Here is a 15,219-nt window from a genome sequence, read left to right on the forward strand (position 1 = left end):
TGGACTGAAATACGCTGTGTTTTCCGCCAACTGGCAACCCGGGGTGCCAAAATACAATTGGGAAAACTGGCAGTGGTTGGGTTTCACAAACCAAAACAGAGACCGACATTCCGGCTCGGAACGCACATTTTCAAAGGAGAATAACTGACTGTAGCATTGTTTTTCAGATAAACAAATATGTTAACTTGGCATGTTTCTTAAATATCTGCAAACATATTATGGTATTTTTATGCTTTAGTAGAGTCAAAAACTTACATACAGCACCTTTAAACAAATTAAATTACATCATGGTGGTTTGGAGTCAATTGTTTTTGACCTCTCCTTTACTATATTGTCAGCACTAGTGGGTTGTGGCCCAAAATTGGGGTGGCAGGTCTGGTCTGATGGATAGCAGAAAGAAATCAATGCTAAATGTAATTAATAAAGTGCAATTAACTAATATGATCATGTATAATTTGGATCAGACATACTGTATACAGTTTGCTTGACATGTCCTCATCTTCAAAAACCATGAAACAAACTACTCAAAGGAAAATACAATCATGACTGCATTAAATATGGTTTTAAAATGTGATTACATGAGTTTTATATAATAAATTATTGGCAGAGAACTTGAAATCATAGAAATGTAAAAGTAAATGTACAAATTAAACTATAAAAACACATTTGGTGAGTTTATTTACCTTAATATAAAATATTTTAAACAAATATTTTTGTTTTGTTTTGGGTTTTTTTTTTTAAAGAAGTGTCTCATACTGAGCAAAGCTGCATTTATTTGATCAAAAATACAGTAAAAACTAATAATGTGAAATATTATTACATTTTAAATTTGAATGACTTCAATACATTTTAAAATGTAATTTATTTCTGCTTCTGTCAAAGCTGAATTTTCAGCCGCCATTACTCCAGTGTTCAGTGTCACATGATGTTATTCTAAAATGCAGATTTGGTGGTCAAGAAACATTTCTTATTATTTTCAAAGTTAAAAGCAGTTGTGCTGCTTCATTTCCTGGAGACCATCATACTTTTTTCAGGATTTTTTGATGAATATCAACAGCATTTACAGTATTTAAAAACTTTTGTGATATTATAAATGTATTTGCTGGCACTTTTGATCAATTTAATGTGTCCTTGCAGAATAAAAATATTAAAAAGTATTAATTTCGAAATAATTCTGTATTTATTACTTTACTTCATTACAGTATATAAATTTATTAGCATTAATATATAGCAAATTCCAATGTTTTGTTGTTGTAAGAACAATGTTAGGGCTTTTGGGGTTTTTTATTATAAGATGAACAATTTTTGTATTGTGTTGCAACAGAACAAAATTCTTTCCCAGAGGCTATTTATTTCAAACCCATTCTTTTTCTCTTTCTCAGGAAGTAGCAGAGCCACTACAGGACCTGAAGGAGGGCATGGACCAATTAGAAAAGAATAAGACGCTGCGCTGCATCCTTTCAACTCTGCTAGCTATTGGCAACTTTCTCAATGGGACCAATGTAAGTGCCAGCGAATACTACAGCTCTTCTTTCAACCCCTAATCTCTCCATCTCCATCTGTCTTTCTTTCTGTTTGTCTGCTGTATTCGCTTAGATCTTAATAACGTTAAAAAGGCCGATGGAGATAAACCTGATAAGGTGGTGAGTTTGGCATGAAATTTCTTTTGTTACCGTAAACCATTGAGAGTGGGCAGCAGAACAAAGCCAGCGAGAGTCATGTCACGTCCGTGGGGATTTCTCCATTCCCAGCTCTGTCGTGCCTCGAAGACTTGCAGACAGGATTGAGATTCTGTTAATCATATGTTAATGAAGCATTGGTCAGAATCACTATGGGAGCTGCACATAGACTGTGCGCACGTTCAAAGCGCTTTTATCTTAATGCAACTGATGCTAATCAACAAAACTACATCAGAATAATGTCAAAATTAGGCCTTTTTTTAGGAAATGATTTGATGATGGACCAGATCCAGAGTGACTAATGCTCTCAAGGTGCATGTGATTTTACACATCAGAGCTCATTTCAGCTGTGCATATTTACACATTCAAATTTAATCTGATATAAAATTTCCCTGCTATTCCAGCACACATTACACTTTGTTTTTTTCCCCCTTTCTATCCTCAGAGACCAACTGTGGCAAATTTACTGCACATATTTAAAGCAATTAAGTGATACCTATTTTTCAGTAAATATGAAATGTATCGTAACATAGCTATCACTCTGAAATGTATAAACAGACAGTTTTGGCAGGAAAATTCCAAAAGTCACATAATGTACACAGCAAGTAAATATTTTGCCTCTATATATAATTATTATAAAAAAATTTAATTATTACAGGCAAAATAAATTAATAAAAAGGGCATAATAAATGGCAAAATACTTTTATTACAAGAAAAATCACAACATTCCAAAATGCATTTATTATTTATTTATTATAACATGATTAATGTGCTAATTTGGTGTGAATTGGTTTTAAAATGAACAAATTTAACACGTGTAGCCTATTATAATGCAGTTATATAAATTCAAACATGAAAGAAAGAAAAAATGACTATGGGTTTTACAATTCAAACAAGTTCAATACACAAAAAGTTAATGTTGTGTTAAATACTGTCTGTTTTGATCAACAAAATTGTTTTGTTAAAAAGCAGTGTTTTGTTACTGAATGAATCCATGGTTTAATGATTTTTAAATGATCTAAATTACAAATTATCTTTTAAAGTGTCATTTCTAAGCCAAAATTGATGTGCAGTTAATTCGATTAATTAATCGGCACATCAAGTAATTAATTAGAATAAAAAATGTAATTGCTTAAAAATGTATACATACATATATGGCTTCCTAAAAACAAACAAGCAATATGTCATCATTATCAATGATAGTGTTTGGGTTTATTTATGGTCTTTTTATTTATGTGATTGTGTTCAGGCTAAAGGCTTTGAGCTGAGTTACCTAGAGAAAGTTCCTGAGGTGAAGGACACCGTTCACAAACAGTCTCTACTGCATCACGTCTGCTCCATCGTCGTGGAGAAGTTTCCAGAGAGTTCAGACCTCTACTCTGAGATTGGAGCCATCACTCGCTCTGCTAAGGTTAGCTTAAGTACCACAGCACCATCACCTTTGATTTTAGTGGACTTTCAGGGGTTTTTTTTAATGTAGTTTTGGGCCTTTCATTATATTTAATATGATATAGAAAAAAAATATATATAGCATCTTGTGCTGAATTGGAAGAACACCTGACCTTTTGTAATCATATGTTCAGGACACAAATGTGCTTATTTGATCAGTGACCTAGAAATAGTGCAGAATCTTATTTTGTCTTTGTAACATTTCTTTGTTTTAAATATTTCAAAGCTTTCAGTTTATTTCCAGATTTAAATTAGATTTTAAATCCCATATTTGCAATATCATCTCAGACGTTTGGACCCCAGTGTACAAACAATGGCAGTGTGCCATGTACAAAAGAAGAAATCAAGGCTTCACAATTCCATGTGTTGTTGCTAAAAGTGAAGCATTGCTTTTGAAGTGAACGGACCAATCATGAGATGCCTTTGTTGATCACCTGTTGTCCTGTCTTCTTCAGGTTGACTTCGACCAGCTGCAGGAAAACCTATGTCAGATGGAGCGCCGCTGCAAAGCATCCTGGGACCACCTGAAGGTCATCGCTAAACACGAAATGAAACCAGCCCTTAAGCAGCGCATGTCAGACTTCCTTAAAGACTGTGCAGAGAGAATTATCATCCTTAAAATTGTGCATCGCCGCATCATAAACAGGTGAGACCTTTAAAGCGATTTGCACAAATCTATTTGCACAAATTTTTTTTTAAAAAGATTAAATTGTTTGAATCTGCTTTTTATTAGATTTCAAACCACCTATGAATGTGGTTTGGATGTGGTTTGCAAAAACGTGGATTGGATTTTGTGTTTTTTGTTGTTCTGATGATCTATATGCCAAAACTTCAGTGTCTTTTTGCTGTCTCTCTGTACTGTGGTGTTGTAGATGTCTGAAGGTCAGGTAAATTGAAAGTCTTTGTGTTTGATCTACAGGTTTCACTCATTCCTGCTGTTCCTGGGCCACCCACCATATGCGATACGCGAGGTGAGCATCCACCGCTTCAGTAAGATTCTGAGTGAATTTGCACTTGAGTACCGTACCACCCGAGAGCGAGTGCTGCAGCAGAAACAGAAACGAGCCAATCACCGCGAGAGGAACAAGACCCGGGGCAAAATGATCACAGAGGTGAGTGTGAACATTTGCGGCACAAGATTACCATACAAGGATCAGTTTATAGAGATAGCCCCCTCCCCCCTCCAAATTTAAATTCTGTCATCATTTACTCACCCTCATGTCGTTCCAAACCTGTATGAATTTCTTTCTTCTTTTAAACACAAAAGAAGATATTCTGAAGAAAACCAAACAGACGGTAGCCATTGACTTCCATAGTATTATTTTGTATTATTTGTTCTAATGGCTTACGAATACTGTTTGGTTTCCCACATTCTTCAAAATATCTTTGTGCTCAACAGAAGAAAGTCATTAAGACAGAAAATTCTGTAATTTATTCACCCTCATGTCGTTTAAACCTGTTTGAATTTCTTTCTTCTGTTGAACGCAAAAATATTTGGAAGAATGTGGGTAACCATACAACATTTTTTAAATATCTTCTAAATGATATGAGGGTGAGTAAATAATGACAACATTTTTTTTTTTTAGATTAACCTTTAATATTAAGGGGAAAGTGGTAACTCTACAGTAAGTTTTAAATTGTTGACATTTCCTATCAGGTTTTATGAATTTCTTTTGTTACCGTAAACCACTGAACAGCATTTATTATAAATCTAGACTGATGTTAATTTATAAAATACATGTTTAACTTTAAGTTGCATAAATCGGTTAATGTATTATGAACAAATGTGAATTAACATTGAACAGTTTATTTTATTAATTAACATTAATAAAAGCTTTAAAAATGTAATTTTTTTTTGTTGTTTATAATACCTGATATAATCTGAACAAATTGAACATTATCGATTAATTTCTAGAGCAATCCTTTTTCAACTTTTTCAGGACATGTTATATCAGCACCATTAAGTTCCATTGTATCTTCTCCAAAATAAATATTTCTGCTAATAACACTATTGATACAACAGATGACACAGTGGATTATTATAAATAAAAAAAAAAGATTAAAAGAAAAAAAATTTGAATATAGATAGAATAGAATAACCATGCCTTTATTCTCATTTTAACTAATATCTTGTTCTTTGGGGTCTTAAAATTTTAACTCAAATATCTGATTTGAAAACTCTTCTATTTTCTTAACACTTTTGTCCCATAACTAATGTACAGAAAAAGCCCTCAGCTTGTTTTCCCTCTCCTTTCCTGAGCCATTTGCAAAAAGGAGTGAACAAGCTGCTTAATTTCTGTGCTTCATCTTTGCACCACAAGAGGGAGTCATTATTCTTTCAGTTGTTTCCAGTGTCTCATTCACACTTGAGACCAGTGAGGTCTGATTCTTATCGTGTGTATGTTCCATTTCTCTTAGTCTGCCCCAGAGTGCTCAGAATAGCCACAAAACATGCTCAGCACTTGCATTACAATAATAAAACATTGTAAACCAAGCAGTCTATTGTCATGGGTTTTGCAGCTCTGGACTTGCCCTGGGTATTTGTTACTCCAGGAGGCCACTTTAATGCCTCTCATGGGGGATGTCATAGCCAGGATAGCCCTTCATGGCATGTTATGCTTGGCGGGGGTCTTCCTCAGTCTAAGAGGGGTGTCTAATTCAATCTCTGTGTGAAAATCCAAACCTTTGGATGTCCCTGTAGGAGTGCTGAATGCAAGCTCTGGCTGTGTAGCGGTAGAGCTGAGGTAAAGGAGGAAGTTCAGTTACACATGTTACTGGAAAACAATAAGCCCAAGTGGATTATGTAGAAACGAGATGTGTGTTTACATTTCTGAAACCTCGTTCTGAGAACACCTTGTAACTGTGTGCTCATGTTAAAGGTTTTTTTTTTTAAAACCACATGCAGTAATACGGTGAATCTCACTGCAATGTGCACAGGTCATTTTAAAACACAAACAAACAAAAGAGGGGGAAAGTAGTAATATTTTGCATAAAGTAAACAAATTTTTTTGCATTGTGACATTGTTTATTGGCAGTTAAGCAAATATCCCCCCCCCTCTAACTTCTCATTATTGTAATGCATTTTTGTCATTTCCATTTTTTAAAGGAACACTCCACTATTTTTGAAAATAGGCTCATTTTCCAACTCCCCTAGAGTTAAACAGTTGAGTTTTACCATTTTCGAATCCATTCAGCCGATCTCCGGGTCTGGCGGTAGCACTTTTAGCTGCAGCTTAGCATAGATCATTGAATCTGATTAGACCGTTAGCATCTCGCTCAAAAATGACCAAAGAGTTTCTATATTTTTCCTATTTAAAACTTGATTCTTCTGTAGCCACATTGTGTACCAAGACCGACGGAAAATGAAAAGTTGCGATTTTCTAGGCCAATATGGCTAGGAACTATACTCTAATAATCAAGGAACTTTGCTGCCACCATGGGTGCGGCAGGCACAATGATATTACGCAGTGCCTGAAAATAGGCTTATTGGCGTCAACATAACCAACATGACCACCTGCTTGCACAGGGAGCGTGCTGGGGACTATTTTCAGGCACTGCGTAATATCATCCGCCAGACCCAGGTATCGGCTGAATGGATTTGAAAACGGTAAAACTCAACTGTTTAACTCTAGGGGAGTTGGAAAATGAGCCTATTTTCAAAAATAGTGGAGTGTTCCTTTAAAGCTGACTCTTGTTAAGTATTGTTTTTATGATAATTTTGTATATTGTTTTTAAAAATTGTTTAAATCAGCAAAAACATCTAGGTCACATTTTAACCCAAAATCTTTGCATAGTAGTAATAATAATAATAAATAAAACTGCATAAATATTGCCATGATGTATACATAAACATTTTGGAATTTGTTTCGAAATCTTGAAGTGCGAAACCAAATGCCAAAAATGTTTTTCAACCCAACATTTCCTGCTCATCTTCTCCACCATGTGACTTCTTTAATTTAATCTCTGTAGAGTGACGAGGAAGAGGATGATGAGGTATGCGTGTATCTGTGTGCTTTTCTGCACTTGTGCATGGATGGGTTTCATGTTTTCTTTCTTGTGACTCCACTGACCTGTAATGTCTAGCATGTATTACCAGAGAATATGCAAGTTGTACTGTATCTAGAGGTCGTAAGGGATTCAGGGATCAATATTCTTTTCCTTTTTTTTTGCGTTTCTCCATGTGGATTTGGACAGAAGATAAGAGCAAGTTAAACTACTATAAATGTAACATGTTGAACAAAGCTGATGCAGTAAAGCTATTTCAATATCAACTCTGAATTAAAAGTCTGCTATTAATAATTCAAAACTATAATAGATGTAGCATTGATTATGTGGAACTTTCAATATGGAGTCTTGATGCACTAATAAACGACTAATGTGTGAATAATATACTAAACCACTATGAATAAAGATGTTTTGGGGTGATATGTATTTTTTGTTTTTGAGTATGGTAAGATTACTTTTAACCATATATTGGAACAATTCATATAAAACATATGTGTCTGAAGTGAAACTAATAGTAAATAATATGGAAATATGGAAAGCACTAATGTTTCGCACAACCAAACAAAATAAGCATAAAAATGCAACTACTCCTACTGTGTCATTTTTATTTATGATAAAATAACGTCTTTATTATTTCTGTCCTCAGAGTGGGAAGTTTGCAGGAACTCCTCTGGAGGGTCAGGAGAGTCAGCCGCAGGGTTTGGGCTACACGGAGGACGCAGCTGAACATGAGCAGATGACTGCAGTACTTCGCACCAGCCTGCAGGGCGGCGACAGTCCGTCCTCTGTACTCCCCGGCCTCCGCACACGGACTCGAGCCACTCGAGGTATATTCATTCATATGTTCAGATACAGATACAGATGCTGACTTGCAGTAGCTGTACGAGTCCTTAAAGAGCTGAAGTCGGCACAAAAATGTTGAAACCAGTTCTCTCCTTCTCATGTCTCATTTCCAGGCCATACGGCACTTTTGTCTGCTGCAAATGAAGACACTTCTAATTGCACAAATGATACAGCGGATGAGATCATGGAACGCATTGTGAAATCAGCCACTCAGGGCCCCAGTCAGCGCACACAGCCCCGCGAGAGGAGACGCTCCAGAGCCAACCGCAAATCCTGTGAGTCTGCGGAGCCACACACAACTGTGCCCTAATCCCTTCAAAGGGTTTACCCTCCAGAGGAAGCGTTTTGAAGGGTATTTGATTTAATAAAATAAATAAATAAATGTATTTGAACTAAATACAGTAAAATGGAAATATTACAAAATATTCTTACAATAAAAAAAAAAATTTAATTTTTCTAATTTTCTAATTTAATATATTTTAAAATGTAATTTATTCCTGTGATGGCAAAACTGAATTTTCAACATCCATTACTTCAGTCTTCAGTGTCACAGTGTCATGATCCTTCAGAAGTAATTCTATTATGCTGATTTGGTGCTTAAGAAACATTTCTTATTATTATCATCAATGTTGAAAACAGTCATCGTGCTTAATATTTTTGTAGAAACCATGACACTTTTTTTCAGGATTCTTTGATATATAGAAAATTCAAAAGAACAGAATTTATCTTTGTAACATTATACATGTCGCCTTTTGGTCAATTTAATACATCCTTGCTGAATAAAATAATTAGTAAAAAAAAAAAAAAAAAAAGTCTATAATATATACTGTAGTAAATAATTTTCATGAATATTTGTAAACCATTACAGTTTAAAAGCTATTTGGATGTTTTAAATTAAACATTTTAAAATATTTTACCACAAACATAATCATCCTTCGTTTTGAAAATAGATGATGATATGTTGTTATTTATTGATATTACGGTATTAGTTTGAATAGTGTCTACTATAATTTAAAAAATAATAGGAGTTTGAATATTTAAAATTCTCTATCTCTTCTCTCTAGAATATGTTTGTGTCATGTGTTTTCTCAACAGCTCTTCGTTCTCTCATTCATTTCCTTTTTAGTCACACTTTATTTTAAGGTCCAATTCTCGCTATTCACAAACCATTAACTACAACTTTTGCCTCAAACTCCTTATTGATAGTTAGTAAGGTAGTTGTTAAGTTTAGGTATTAGGGATGCAGAATATGGTCTTGCAGAATATGTGCTTTATAAGTACTAATAAACAGCCAAAATGTTAATACACTGTAAAAAAAAAAAAAATCTAAAGTTGATAAAAAAGTTTAAGGCAACCAGCTTCAGGAGATTTTTGAGTTTTCTCAACTTCTTGTTTTCAGTTTATACAACAAAAAGTTGAGAAAACTCAAAAATCTCCTCCAGAAACAAGTGTTGAAGCTGGTTTTCTCAACTTTTGATGTTTTAGTGTATATAGTGAGAATTGGTCCCTATACTAAAGTTACCCCTTCTTTTTCTCTACAGTAAGAAGAACACTGAAGAACGGCCTTACGCCAGAGGAGGCGCAGGCGCTGGGATTGGCCAGCAGCTCTGAGATGCAAGTGTGAGACAGCATCCGCTCAGGGTCTCGGCACACACACATCTAAACACTAATGTGCTGGAACAGGTCACTTTAGTTCGAGTTTGCGTTCATCTGGAGCAGGTGCATGTTTCTGGGTTTGTGTTTTACGACGGTTATTGCTGTGGACTATTTGTATTCTCACAGGTGAAAGGGATTATAATCACTAACCCATTATACTTTACTTATCCTGGGATGTGTAGTCAGACCTTACTCCATTTACTAGCTTATGCATTTTGTCCCAAGGTGGTCCGAGAGTATCATTGAAACCACTCAGGTGCATGTTCACTGTTCCTGCGGACTATTAATGATATCCCAAACATCCATTTTAATGCATTTTTGAAAGAGAACAAGCACAGTTGCAGTGCAACTTCCTGATGCACATCATTTATAGACGCTCACACACAGCCTGCAGAATGCTGATTGTCCAGTTCTCCAGTACAGAGACTAATGTCCGTCTCTTACCGCTGCGGCCTTCAGAATGATCCCAAAGAACTGTGTTTGAAGATGACTGGATGCCCTCTCACCATTTTTGTTTGTACTGGCTGTTTGGTTGAATTCAGGTGGCATTGATAGTAGCACCTTCAGCATTCATATCTCATGTAAATCAGCAGCGATTCTTCTCTGGTTCACTGATGTGGTAAAACGTGTTAGTTTTACCTGCTTTTAAAAAAAGCAGGGCTTCTTATGTTACATGTCCAATTACTTTCAGATAGCTTGAAGCTGAGCAAGAGTTAAGGTTCTTTAATTTCTGCTGAAGTCTCCTTGTGTGATCGAAACCTGCTTAACGTTGTTTAACAGATGATCAAATTACTTTGCACACAAATGCAAACTAACTAGAAAGTCGTCTTTCTCTCTCCCCTCCAGCTATGTCATTTCCTCATACGTTATCTCTATAGTAATACATTCATTGCATAACTTGCAGCATGCACAAGTAGGCAATCATCTATTTAAATGTAAGGACTTCTAGCCATATTTGGTTAAAAAAATGATGGCATTATAAAAATGAGTGCCTTGAAGAAATGTGTTTTTGTAAGTATTTGATTATTTGGTCAGGAAAGGAAGACAGAGGGAAAGATTTTAGGGCATTTTAAAGGATTTATAGTTGACACAAAAATGTACAATTCTGTTATTATATTATTATTATAAACTAACCTGGATATAAATTGGATATTTTGATCAAGTTGTGAGTTAAAAGTTATCATTCTAGTGATCAGTGAATAAAAACGTGTTCTGTTTGTCACAGAACATTATATTATGACTTCAAATTATAGCCCACAAGTCATATGCACTACTTGTTTTGTTGCTTTTTCTTAACAATAGGTCAAAGTCCATGTATGTATGGAAAAGAGCTGCATAACGATTCTTCAAAATATTGAACATTTATACAGACCCACAACAGTCATATTGGTTTGGAGAGAGTAAATTACCGAATGTTACGAAGGTGTAGTGATTAAACAGTCAATGCAACCTTTTCATTTTTTTTTTCACTGCGATAAATTTGATCAATCAGCTTTTTTTTGGGGGGGGGGGGATTTGACAGATTTACCAGACACGTCCACGTCCAATAATAGTAGTACCATTCAGCACCTTATCATGTGTAGCATGCAATTTCGAAAGGAATTGGAAAATCGATTATAGAGACTTTTTTCACCTTTTTCCCCTCAAGATTTTTACTCTGAGTATTATGTGGATAAGAGATTAGATACGTGTAAAGTAGAACCTTGATGTAGAGGCTAAATATGAGACAGATGCTGTACAATTGTGTAAATGTCACTTCAACGTTTTTATTTTTTGTTGTGTTCATGTTTTGTTTGTATTTTGTATAGAATAGTGTATTATAGGTCAAAAGCAGTGTTATTCTGTGAAAATTCTAATTTAAGAGAAAATAAGCCATGCATGGTTCAAACAATAACAATGTCAGCAGGCAATGTCTTTATTTTGTGGCTAAATGGATAGAGCCTGTGACGTCTCACCCTGTGAACATAGATTTTGTTTCATGTGTTTACGCAGCACAGACTTGAAACACTGTCATGCACCCATCAGCCCTGCTCAAATGGCCTTTGATATTATTGCACTCGCATACAGTTTCACCCATTGCTTCAAGTGCCATAAAAAGTTGGTTTTGAATAAAAGATCGAGAATGTGAAAATTTGACTTCTAAATTCCAAAAGGAAAAGCATTTACTGTACTTTGCAATAAAAAGCTTTTACAGCAACACCCAGAAAGAATTGGACTCTTTCTTTCTTGGTAACTTGTTATTGTTCTCAGTTGAAAACATGATTCTGTTGAACCAAATTGTTGTGGGAAAAATGACTAGATACATAGACCAAAAATCTACAGAAGTCTGTTTGCTGTGAGATAAACATTCAAAATGATGTCACGTTGTAAGACGTAAAGGCACAGCTGGGAGATGTCACAATATCTGTAAAGTCACAGTTAAATACTTAAGTTTCTTGATATGAACTTGAAATACAGTCACAACTTGGAGATGAGTCACATTTGTGAAGTATAAAGTAGCACTGTGAGATGTAATGTTTCTTGTAATTGCAATTTTACAATTTTCAAGAATTACAAGCAATTAAAAAAAGTACAAGTTTGATATAAAAGTGCAAGATACAAACTCATTCTGGGTCGCAATTACAAGAAAAAAAAATCCAAATGAAAAGTATAGACACATTTGGGAATACAAAGACGCAGTCCCATTTGTGATGTATAAGTAACATTGCGAGACGTAAAGTTGCAATTACAAAAAAACATTTTGAGAGGTATAGTTACAATTCACAAGAAAAAGTTATAGCTGGGAGGTATGGTCATATCTATGGAAGCCCGTTTCCGCCACTGAATAAATTTTTTTTAAAAAGGTTATTGCGACTTTTTATCTCACAATTCTGACTTTTTTCACAGAATTGTGAGATATAAATTCGCAATTGCGAGTTATAAAGTCAGAATTGCGGGATTTAAAGTCACAATTCTGACTTTTTTTCTCGCAATTCGGACTTTATTTCTCAGAATTGCAACTTTATGTCTCGCAATTGCGAGTTTATATCACGCAATTCTGAAGTTATTTCTCAGAATTGCGAGTTAATATCTCACAATTATGACTTTTTAACTCGCAATTGCGAATTTATATATCACGCAATTCTGAAAAAAAAGTCTGAATTGCGAGTTTGTATCACGCAATTATGAGAAAAAAAGTCAGAATTGTGATATAAAAAGTCGCAATTACCTTTTTTATTTTTTATTCAGTGGCGGAAACGGGCTTCCATACATATCAGATAAGGCCCTGTCTACACTAGTGCGTTTTAATTTTAAAACGGCATTTTAAAATAAAAAAAGATCCTCGTCTACACTTGCGTTTTCACTGCATTTCAGAAACGATCTCCGTCCACACACACTACACAACCGAAAATGCATGTCACATGACCATTCATGCAGGTACAACGAGCATGACGTTATTGTTTACATGGTCATCAAGGATACACAGACTGAGCGAATGGGCAGCCACGCCATCGTTTTCAAACTAAAGTGGAGTCTGCCGCGTTTGCAAAAGCCTCCGTTTTCGAGGGTCGAAAATGCCAGAGTAGTGTTAACAACAGGCGTAACCATAGCAAAAGTTATGCGTTTTAAAATGAAAATGCACTTGTCTAAATATAGCCAAAGTCAGATGTAAATGTGCAATTACGAGATAGTAGCAGTTTTTTATAGTCACATTGGGAGATTTCAAGAAAAAACAAATCAATTGAAAAGTATAGCACATGCAATTTACATAAACTCTCCAAGAACAGAGTTGTTAGACATATCACCACCTTTATTTAGGGTCATGTACAGCAGATGGTTCTTTTGCAGTGTCACAGAGCTCCTCTAAAACGAGCTGTGACAACATCGAAACTGATGGAATCTCATTACAATCATAATTGTATGACAATTTTAGTGCAACAACAGACATGTAACATGCCTAATGCAGTAAAGATGTTGGTTGTACAAGACCGTACAAAAACAACCTTGTGTGTTTGTTTGTTTGTTTGTTAGATATATCTATGGCAAAAGTGAGCTTGCATTTGTCCCCATAACTTTTTTAGCAAGGACAGAAAGATGCCATGGAAAAGCAAAAAAGAAAGAAAAAAAAAATCTCAATGGTAGATCAAAAAGAAAAAGCAAATAAGCTCAGATCACAGAAAGGAAATAAAAGACAAAATCCAAAGTCTAGGATTCATGGTAAAATCCAGTGCAAACTATGTCTTTACTGCAAGTTGTATGCCAACTACAAACTAAAGAAAGTGATAAAAGCAAGAGAATATATATTGATTCCTAACCTGTCTATGTCTACACTATAGCTACACAATGTCCCTGAACAATAGGGTCTGCACAGTACTAGAAGAAATTAATTGTAGAAATTTAAAGTTGGGAGGTTTTCCAAATACAAACAGCAAGTCCACACCAATGAACTTTCTTTCATACTGCTCAGATTTAGTATCTCTATAAAGCTGAAGACAGCTGTACTTTCCTTTTTGCAGTTTTACATGTGCACTTTTTAGGGCTGTAATATCAAATGTTAATTCCGAAGCACCAAAAGTAATATTAAAAAAAAAAAATCTGACACTGGTCAAAAAAAAGAAAAAGGAATGACATTTTTTTGTGTGTAGTGCAGTTTACTTAAGGAATTATCACTCTTACACAGTTACCTGATATGTGATAAGAGAAGAGAGTGTATTATTAACTGACAGTTAACTAGTAAAACCAATGCAGGTTTAAGACGATTTCAGCCTAGGACACTTCAGGCAAAACAAAAAGAAAATGAAAGAAAATCGGCCTGCTTCGTACGATGACTGCTGATGACATGAACAGAAATTCATCTTTTTGTGTGTCCTTTCTTCTGTCAAACATTAAATAAAAAACATCAAGCATATGTCAGTTAGGCACTCATGATGTGATAATTAAATGAGTGCGTGAGATAATAAAGAGTGCTTGCATTTCCCTCGCGTCCACCTCTGGATTTAGGCTTAACATTGCACAATATCACGTTAATTGCTTTTTTGGAGATTAAACATCTAAGTCTTTTCTGTTTTGCATAATTTCAAGCTTCATTGCATATAGATTTCTTTGCCAGATTTCTCACACTAGCAAAGTAAATGTCAATTTAAACATATAATACCGAATGAATTCATTCATCTATCTACCCACTTGACCAGTCCTTACAGGTCGGGGCAAAATAAATTAGCCGTACAGGAAGAAAGCACCCAAACTTAAGAGATGGGGAAGCACACTTACATACGATTAAAGCTTATCATCCACAGTGTTTTAAAATCCTCAAATGTTTCTATCAAAATGTAAACCCCACTTATCTAAACCAGTCAGGTAACTGGAGCATCCATACTTAAAAACATTAAGTTTTAAACTTGTTTCATATATATATATATATATATACAGTCATATATACAGTCATGGTCAGAATTATTGGCACCCTTGGTAAATATGAACAAAGAAGGCTGTGAAAATAAATCTGCATTGTTAATCATTTTGATCTTTTATTTTAAAAATTCACTCACATCTAACCTTTCATTGGAGAATAAGAATTTAAAATGGGGGGAAATATCATTATGACAAA

General features: G+C 34.9%; 1 protein-coding gene across 5 annotated transcripts in view; it reads left to right on the plus strand.

Annotated features, from left to right (window-relative positions):
* Positions 1–11,830, plus strand: part of LOC107743170 (FH1/FH2 domain-containing protein 3-like) — a 190,638-nt gene extending 178,808 nt beyond the window's left edge. For all 5 annotated transcript variants that reach the window (XM_016556304.1, XM_016556300.1, XM_016556301.1 and 2 more), the window contains 7 exons: positions 1,383–1,502; positions 2,929–3,090; positions 3,584–3,774; positions 4,048–4,240; positions 7,780–7,960; positions 8,090–8,251; positions 9,518–11,830. In XM_016556304.1, the coding sequence (XP_016411790.1) occupies positions 1,383–1,502; positions 2,929–3,090; positions 3,584–3,774; positions 4,048–4,240; positions 7,780–7,960; positions 8,090–8,251; positions 9,518–9,600 (1,092 nt within the window). In that variant the 3' untranslated portion in view covers positions 9,601–11,830. The remainder of the gene's footprint in view (positions 1–1,382; positions 1,503–2,928; positions 3,091–3,583; positions 3,775–4,047; positions 4,241–7,779; positions 7,961–8,089; positions 8,252–9,517) is intronic.
* The last annotated feature ends 3,389 nt before the right edge of the window (positions 11,831–15,219 follow it).

Source organism: Sinocyclocheilus rhinocerous, unplaced genomic scaffold (genome assembly GCF_001515625.1).
Source record: "Sinocyclocheilus rhinocerous isolate Xijiao unplaced genomic scaffold, SAMN03320098_v1.1 scaffold946, whole genome shotgun sequence".
In the NCBI taxonomy this organism is placed as follows: Eukaryota; Metazoa; Chordata; class Actinopteri; order Cypriniformes; family Cyprinidae; genus Sinocyclocheilus; species Sinocyclocheilus rhinocerous.